Source organism: Miscanthus floridulus, chromosome 2 (assembly GCF_019320115.1).
Source record: "Miscanthus floridulus cultivar M001 chromosome 2, ASM1932011v1, whole genome shotgun sequence".
Taxonomy (NCBI): Eukaryota; Viridiplantae; Streptophyta; class Magnoliopsida; order Poales; family Poaceae; genus Miscanthus; species Miscanthus floridulus.
The window spans coordinates 176,355,699-176,365,063 of record NC_089581.1 but is presented as its reverse complement, the minus strand read 5'-3'; the positions used below and the strand labels follow the sequence as shown (position 1 = coordinate 176,365,063).

The 9,365-nt window shown below is 48.9% G+C and overlaps 1 protein-coding gene across 1 annotated transcript; it reads right to left on the bottom strand.

Annotated features, from left to right (window-relative positions):
• Positions 1 to 7,281: 7,281 nt before the first annotated feature.
• LOC136540800 (probable xyloglucan endotransglucosylase/hydrolase protein 32) lies at positions 7,282 to 8,988 on the bottom strand. Its single transcript, XM_066532820.1, has 3 exons — positions 8,670 to 8,988; positions 8,398 to 8,498; positions 7,282 to 8,164 (listed from the first exon to the last, which is right to left on the bottom strand). The coding sequence occupies exons 1-3, from the start codon at positions 8,923 to 8,925 to the stop codon at positions 7,568 to 7,570; spliced, it is 954 nt and encodes a 317-aa protein (XP_066388917.1). The 5' UTR covers positions 8,926 to 8,988; the 3' UTR covers positions 7,282 to 7,567.
• Between the last annotated feature and the right edge of the window lie 377 nt (positions 8,989 to 9,365).

Sequence of the window (9,365 nt, the reverse complement as noted above, 5' to 3'; positions counted from 1 at the left end):
AATTAAGTATCACTGCTGAACTTCTGCCTTGTTCAGTTAAGGAATTCCTTGCACTTACCGTTGGGCTGCCTCTGTCCATCAACAAACCACCAAGGAAGTGCTATTGCCCTTGATTGACAAAGTGGCTGATCACTTGCCTGGTTGGAAGGCCTCCCTAATGAACAAAGCATGGTCGGTTGGTAATGGTTAAGGTGGTTCTATCGGCCACTCCCCATCTATTCCATGATGGATCTCGATTTGCCAAAGTGGGTGTTAAAAGCCATTGACAAGAGGAGAAGGGGATTTCTTTGGAAGGGTCAGGAACAAGCCAATGGGGCAATTGTTTGGTGTCCTGGGAAAGAGTACATTGGCCTCTAGAATATGGAGGATTGGGGATTCCTAATCTAGAAACACTTGGCTGGGCACTATGGGTTAGATGGTTGTGGGCTCAAAAACGAATCTTTCTCGGCCTTGGGCTGGATTCCAAATTCAGGTTCCTCATAATGCTGAGGCATTGTTCAAGATGGCAGCGACCATATTGTGGGAAATGGTGCTTCCACCCTCTTTTGAAAGACAGGTGAATTGATGGACAAACTATAGAGGAAGTGGCTCCCAACCTGTTCAAGGCCCATCCCTAAAAGGATAACTAGAAGACGGATAGTTGCACAAGCTCTTGTCAATCGAAGTTGGGTTGCAGACATCAAGGGTGCTCTCTCAGTTCAGGTTCTATTGGAATATCTTAGGATTTGGGACCATGTTGATGGAGTTGTCTTGCAGCAAGAAGTTCTAGATCAAATAAGATGGAAACTCTCACAGAATGGAGTCTATAGCAGCAAGTCAGCCTATGCTGCATTTTTTGTAGGGAACTATTTAAATTTGCTCCCTAGAGGAGGATATGGAAGAGTTGGGTGCCTCTCTTGTTGCAAATTCTTCATTTGGCTAGCCATCAACGATAGAGAGTTGGACTGCGGACCGCCTTGCCAAAAGAGGCTTGCCTCATCATGAAGTCTGCCCTCTTTGTGATCAGGAGGAGGAAAACATTCAACATATATTGGTTGGTTGTGTTTTTATAAGACAGATTTGGTCCCTGATTCTCCAACCTCTTCATCATTAGACCTGACTCCCTTAGCTTCTGAGACTCGTTTTTCCTTATGGTGGAAGAGGGCTCTGAGCGTAGTCCCGAAGGGGATAAGGAAAGGACTTAACTCACTAATTATTTTGGTTTCCTGGGAAGTATGGAAGCACAGAAATTCTTGTGTTTTTTAGAATGCTAGACCCAACATCACCTTGCTGCTTCAGACATTGTCTGATGAGATCAACATTTGGGGGATGGCTGGAGCATTTAAGCTCCAGGAACTCCTAGTGAGGTCGCAGGCCCCAATAGCCTAGGTCTGGGGTATTTAGTCGAGGTCGTGTTTGTGTCTGTGGCGCGTATATAGGCCTCTTTTTGTAGAAGTGTGGGGGTGTGTTCTTGGCTGGGATTTTAGTCCTTAACTAGACTTTTGTACTATCTTTTCTCTCTTAATTAAATGACACACAGCTCTCATGCGTTGTTCAAGAAAAAAACGGTTGGGAGCGATCCGGGAGAGGGCTACTCTGGAGACCACTTATGCATAGGAAGGCCCAAGGCTATCCACGGAGTTACCCGGACTGTGGGCAGAACCGCCTAATCTAATGCCTCCCAGGAGTACTTGTCTTTCATTAACACTAAGTACTTATAAGAGGACACTAAACTACGCAGTTCCATCGAGCACACCCCAAGGAAGAACTCAAAAATCCATATTTTTCCATCAGGAATCGTAAATGGGAGAATAAAGCTTACAACATTCTTAAGTCAATTCTCACATCACTTTATTACAGTACAGAATATTACCTCGATTATATAACAGCAGAATATAACAATGTTATCTGAGTTACAGAGAAAGCAAGATTAATTTAATGACATGGTGGATCATTAACATGGTGGGACAGTTTTATACAAAAGATGCTAGCAGATTTTACATCTTTTCTTATAAAAACCTATAGTGAGAGTTATAAATAAACACTATGGTCGTAGCATGATAGGAATCCTCTCTGAGCCCACCAAGAGGTTTCCACACACAAGAGTTAGCTCATGTATCCTCCGATCACCTGCAACAGGGGAAATAAAACCTTTGAATACTCGATTGTACTCAGCAAGACTTACCTTATAGGAGAAAATAAAAGACTGCAAGGATATGCAAGGCTATCTAGCTTGTGGGTTGTTACGTCTATGGAAGCATTACTAAACGTGCGTCCTTATATTAAATTTTATTAGCAGTCATCATTAATTCGTTAACTAACCTTCTATGTAAGCACTTATGCTATTTCAAGCAGGTGGTAAGCAATAGAACCATTTTATCACCTTTCATGTTCTAGTTCTTACTACAGTGCTAGACCATAGCCAAGTCGGTACCGTCTCATAGAAATGGTGATTCGCTAATCAATGTATCCTAGTTGGGTACCCCAAAATATATGCCTCGCTTGTACCCCAGCCACAAACAAGACCAACTCATTCCACTCCTGTCCAGGGGTCTAGATCCCCATCCAAACTTGAACTCCAAGCCCCAACACTTGAGACCCGATCTCAGCAAGGTGCTTAGACCTCCACCTTTCCCCGCCTCCAATCAGTCGATCCGAAAATAGATAAAACCCACGATAAGAGCGTAACAAGCCTTCCTGCTCCCATAAGCATGTATGTGCTCAGGATAATAAGTCTGTGACCTAATACCATCCACAGCAACGGACGATCCTCAATCGACACAGGCGGAACAAGTACAATCCGAGCCTCGCTCGAATGCCTAACCAAGTCCAGATCCAAAGTACCATTTCACCTGGTCTCTAATTATCATTCATATATATATATATATTCCATATGATAGTAATATAATGACAATAATAATATCTTTCCTATCTCTCGCAAGTGACAGGTAATCACTTGACTTTTACCGGGTCCTATAGCAGAGCAATCTACACGATCCTGACATACTAGTAGGACTCATAGGATAAGGATATATATATATGCAAGTGGTTTCATTCAACTCCTTAAAACTTAATGCACCAGCATAAAATAAAGTGCAAAATAATAGGGGTTGTGCATCTGGGCTTGCCTGGGTAAGATATAACCAAAAGTTAGCATTCCATCATGGTGACACGATTATCAAGGCACCATCTTTTCTGCTACTTAGGTCGACTCCATGATCCATCGTTGATCCTATTACGATATACGTGGATGCAACGTAGCGACACAATTCATCAACGGTAACGCAACTCTAAAAATATTGATTACGCTCCGCAAACTAACGAGCTAGCTTAAATGACTATTTAGGTGTGCATGCAGATTGCACATCACCAGAATTCCCCTTCCCGGATCAAATTCATCATCGTGTGCATGCAGATTGCACATCATGCAACCAGCAGACAGATTGGCCTATTTAGGTCTCTCTCTATCAGGGAAAAGATCAATATCGAAACGATAATGATACAATTAAAATGTCTAGACGGACGGATGCCTCCCACCACTCACTCCCGCACGCGCCGCTCGCCTAGCAACCCTATCCGCTCGTCTCGTCCGCACGCCCCGATGCTCGTTGCACCGTTTCCTTCCTGCGTCGCCATACCCATCCGCCCACCCCACTCTGCCTCGCCGCCCCCGGTCCCTCGCAGCGCTGCGCCCCATCCCCTGTGGCCTCCTCCACACTACCTCCCCACGCTGCCTCCTCCACGCCACATTTCCCACTGGGCCCAGTCTTCCTCGCCCGCCTCCACCACGCTGCCTCCTCGCCATGGCTGGCCCGCTCACCGCAACCGCCTCCACCGAGCCGGCGAGCTTCTACGATGGATACTCTAGCAAGCAGGCGAGGGGACGAGATTCGTGTGATGCCGCGTCCGCCTGTGAGTTGCCCGTGCTGCTGCAGCATAGCGAGGTCCATGCGCCGCCATCGACCTCCGCGCTAGCATGCTTCCATTCGTCCAAGCAAGCCCATGTTGCAAGAGTATGTTTTAAATGTTTTAGATGTTTCATCTGGATGTTGCAAGTGTTTCATCTTGATGTTGCAAAAGTAGATCAAAATGTTGCACATGTTGCAGTGGCTATACACGTATGTTTCAAGTGTATGTTCCAAATGTTTTATCTTGTTTTCTAGACGTATGTTTGCAAGTATTTCATCTGGATGTTGCATATGTTTTCACACATATGAAGTGTTTTTAGGTTTTTTTGTGAGTGTTTTGTCGGGGACCAATACTAGGGTACCCGAAGAGGAGGAGCTAATGACCATCAACATTGACTCTCCGAGCAGTCAAGAGCGCCACTATAGCTCCAACCGACCCCCTGGTGCGCAAGCTTCGCTTCTTTCGGCCTCTAGGAGAGGGCACCGTCTTGCCCGACCTTTGGGTCTACGTTCCACCTTGCCCGACTCTTGGGTCTACGCTCTGCCTTGCCTAACCCCGAGGCCACGGGCTCCGCCTCACCCGACCCTTGGGTTTGCGCTTCGCCTCGCTCGGCCTTTGGAGGAGGACTACGCCTCGCCCGACCCCGAGGCTACGGGCTCCACCTCGCCCGACCCTTGGGTCTGCACTCCGCCTCGCCAGACCTCTAGGGGAGGACTCTGCCTCGCCCGACCCTTGGGTCTACGCTCCATCTCGCCCGACCCTTGGGTTTGCGCTATGTCTCACCCGGCCTCTAGGGGAGGACTCCGCCTCGCCCAACCCCGAGGCCACGGGCTCTGCCTCACCCGACAGAGACTCATACCGCCGCCAACCACTCCAGGTCCCAAGTGTATGGGCTTGAGTCAAAGCTCTGACACCAGAGAAGAGACCGGCACACCCTGATGTAACCCGTGGCCTTGACGGGCCATACCAGAGGATTCACATAAAAAACAACGTTGGACGTACCGGTGCTATTCTGCCTAACCCCCGTACGAACACTGACGGACGCGTCAGTTCACCACGATGTTCGCCAGGACGGAGTGGAGCGCCATGACCGGCATATGACGCCTACGCATGGCGCTAGTGACGGACAGGACCGCGATGCGAAGCCGTCCCTATTGACATCTACAGGGTCGACGGGACCCGCATGAAGGAGAAGAAGGACCCGACGATTCTGAAGGCCTTCGGCTCTCTCTCTCTCTCGTTCTTCTTTTTTCTCCGCTGTAACCTACGTTTTCTCTTGGCCTATAAAAGGGAAAGCAGAGCGTCCCATAAGGGGCATCGCAACACATTGAATTGATCTAGGCCAGACCCGATCGAATCATCACGAACCCATCGAACCCCGAACACATGGCCGAGTAGCAACCGAGCTCTCTCAGCACCTGTTCATTCCTTTCACCAGACACTTAGAACATGTCCCTATCTCGCCCGTTTATAACCCCTACTACGAACTTTCAGTGCTAGTAACACGAGCAGCAGCAACGAACTGGGCGTAGGGACATTCTGCCTGAACCAGTATAAATCTCGTGTCCTCTAAGCACATCATCCGAGCCAGACGCACAATATTAGAAATTTACTTGTCGGTGGCAACTTGAAACACCGACATGTTTCATATGTATGTTCCGAGTGTTTTAGCTGTTTCGTATGTATGTCGCAAGTGTTTCATCTGGATGTTTCAAAAGTAGATTTGGTGTTGCAGCTAGTGTTTCAGATGCCTGTTTCATGTATTTTTATCTGCCTTCAGGCGTATGCTGCAAATGTTGCTTTCGGATGTTTTAAAAGTAGATTTGGTGTTGCCGCTAGTGTTTCAAATGCATGTTTCATGTATTTTATCTACCTTCAGACGTATGTTGCAAATGTTGCATTCGGCTGTTTCAAAAGTAGATCGGGTGTTGCATCTTTGTCTTCGCTTTTCTGCTGCCTCACCTTCGCTTCGGTGTCTCCTCCTCCCGGCGCCAGCTAGTCATCCGTGGCTCCCTCCCCCTCTTTCTGGATGCTGACATAGCCACCTGCTGTAGTCACCTGCTGGCTGTGTGCAGTTGGGTGGGTCGAGCGGTGCGGGCCGCGCTAGGCGGGCGCGGGTTGCAGGTGTGCAGGGGGAGACAGAGTGCAGGCGTGGACGTCCAAACGCGATGTATCTCGATCCACTAGGTGTTCAATGGAAGGTTGATCGAGGCAGCGGCGCCAGTGTCGGTGTCGGCGTCGCGTGTTTACCCACGGCGTGGGTTGAGATTCACTAGCTTGTGTCTACCTATAATTGTGTGTGCTGTTCGTCATGTGCTCGAGTTGTGTCTACCTATAATTGTGTGTGCTGTTCGTCATGTGCTCGAGTTGTATGTGTTGTTGTTCTATTGTCATGTACGCCCACTCGCCCAGCAAGAGTGCTCACCTAGGCACTGAATTCATCCTAGATGCTGAAAAATGAACGCCTAATATTGCTGCATGTTGATGAGGCAGCTCTTCGTGGACTTCAATCCAAGCAGTCCATTAATTAGAGCCCACTACCACTTGATTTCTACAAGCCTTGGCCTTGGATGAAGAAGATCCACGTTGAGCAAGGTATTACCTTTTGGGTGCTCAAAGCGAGGAAAAGCTGCAGATCTTCAGAATTACGTAGCACGTCAGCAGAGCAGAGCATTAGCTAGCTAGTCTTTTTGATTTATGAAGAATTTTATTGATTTACGATCATTATAACGAGTTAATTAATATAATAGTTATAAATTCACTTTTAGACATGTTCCTTTTAGATAATGGACTTAGGCCTTGTTCAATTTCTCCTCCTAGAGTTTACTCCCTATCATATCCAATGTTTAGATAAAAAAAAAACTCGACCGGGGGTTAAGACTGCCCCCGCAGCCTTTCAAATAAGAAGAAGGACATTCTCATCCGGCCGAGAAAACCCCCGAACCCCCGTCTCCACCCTTACACGGTGGATTTCCGTCGCCCAAGTGAGAATTGGGCCGGTGCCCCCTAGTGCTTTGGTTATGGGGACGGACGAGGGGATTTTTTTAACCTCAGCCTGAAATTCGCTTCCACGGGGAGTTGAACCCAGGACCTGAGGAGTACCGCTGGGTCACCTAACCGTTTGAGCTAGTCGCCCTTTGGCTCGAATGTTTAGACACATGCATGTAGTATTAAATATAGACTAAAAAATAACTAATTGCACAGTTTGCGACTAATTTGCGAAACGAATCTTTTAAGCCTAATTAGTTTATGATTTGACAATGTGGTGCTACAGTAACACATGTGTTAATGATGGATTAATTAGGCTTAATAAATCCGTCTTGTAGATTACTGACGGATTCTGTAATTTATTTTTTTATTAGTATCTGAACATCTTATACGACATCCCAAAACTTTACGTCCTGAATTTAAACGAGGTCTTACATTACATGTATATATAGATCGAGACTTGTGCACCTGGAGCTCATAAATAAATTACTCACCACCACACGCCTCAACCACCAATGAACAATTTTAGAATAATGGTACGTACTAAGTAGGGCGGCGCTTCACTCGCACGCCGCCATAGCTGCTCTGAGCTGCTTCATGCTTCAATTACTAGCCAGTAACCACGTATAGGAACTAGTGTTATTTACGCACGGCAGGGTGCTTAGTATAATCTTAATGAATCACTCATCAGCTAGCTAGCGAGCGAGCACTCTGGGTATAAGGAGTGATCCTTGGTGTAATCCTGGCAGTAGTAGTACACCATGGACCTCTGCTGCGCCCAGCGCATGGCGTCACGCTGCTGCACGCTGAGCCCAGCGCCGGCGGGGGACGCCGGCACGGGGCGGCACCCGGCGGGCGCGGCGGCCTCGCAGCCGCCGGTCCTGAACCCCCGGAAGCCCGCCAGTAAGGGCTGGTAGCGGTAGTACGCCCTGTAGCGGCCGCCGTCGGTGGCCCAGTCTGAGGCGTCCCAGATGGAGCCGTACGCCCACATCTCGCGGTCCGGGAACGCCGCGGCCCCCGCAGCACTGGCGGCGTAGCGCCTGACGGGGACGTCGTCGATGAGGAAGACGATCTCGTCGGGGTTCCACAGGATGGCGTAGTGGTGGAAGTCGGCGGTCGGGTCGAACCAGAGGTGGAAGCGCATCTCCCGACCCACCAGGTGCGCGCCATCGCCGGTGCCCCGCACGTACACGTTGGTCTGCAGCGTGTAGGGCTCCCCCGGCACCGTGCCCAGCAGCTCCATGTCGATCTCGTCGTGCTTCCCCGGGTACAGCTCGTTGTTCGACAGCTGCATATATGCAGTATTCAGCCTATTCGCTGGTTGGTTTCAGCCAGCGCAAATCAGCCAGTCAACAGTGTTTTTCTCTCACAATGAACCAGCACCAGCCAGCCTAAACTAGCTTAGAAACCAACCAACGAACAGGCCGACATTGTTTGCATTTTCATATCACTGTCACTACTACTAGTAGTTAGTATTACTGATGAAGGTACTAGGTACATAGTGATCGACGAGTGACGTACGTAGAAGGCTGTGTTGACGCCGGCGGTGTAGCCCGGCTGGACCTTGATGGAGACGCCGAAGTAGCCGTTCCGGTACGAGCGCTTCGACTTGAATCCGCTGCCTGTCGATGCATACGGTAATCATCAATCAGAGTTTGTTTGTTTACAGGTTCAGGCGACGACGATTCAGATTTCAGGACTGATCGAGGACTCGTCATCATCATCATCACAGCCGGTAGGATTATTGACATTGACTGGTGCCAACTGCTAATTAACAACGACTACGTACTGACCTGAGGTGCGGTCCATCAAGAGCGTGAGCGCCATCTTGTCCTGCGACAGCGTCTGGTGCTGCGGCCCCCACAGGTTGTCGTAGCCCTCGGAGAAGGCCATGGACCTCACCGTGGCGCTCGGGAAGTAGCCCGGCGAAGGCTGCGCCTGCGCCACCGCCACCACTCGTGGATGGTGGCCGAGCAGCACCACCACCACCACGGCAATGGCGGGCGGCAGCGCCTGGCGGCGTGCAAGGCGGAGATTCCTCTCAGACATCGTCTCGCAAGCAAGAGCTGCTGCGTTGCACGCAGTAACACAGAGAGCAATATGCAAGAGAGGTCGTTGTGCTGCTTCCTTCTCCTGCATGGGGGGCAAATATATAGGATAGGAGTCCCATCATCAGTAGTCCCAGGGAAGCGGTTGATGCATGATGCGTGGAGGTGGTTATGTAACTAATTAGAAATAAACTAGAAACTAGAAATAGACTAGAAACTAGAAACTACAAACCAGAATGATTTATAGTTTACAAACTAGAAATAAACTAGAAATTAGAATAATTTATCTCTTCTCTTTTGTGCAGAATTAATCAGCGACATCGAATGAGCCTCATGCCCAGCGTGGTCACAGTGGACACCGTGGCCTCCTCAGTGACGACTTGTGATTTTATTTGCATTTGCATTTGCATTTGTGGATTACTTGTGACTACTCAGTGGACA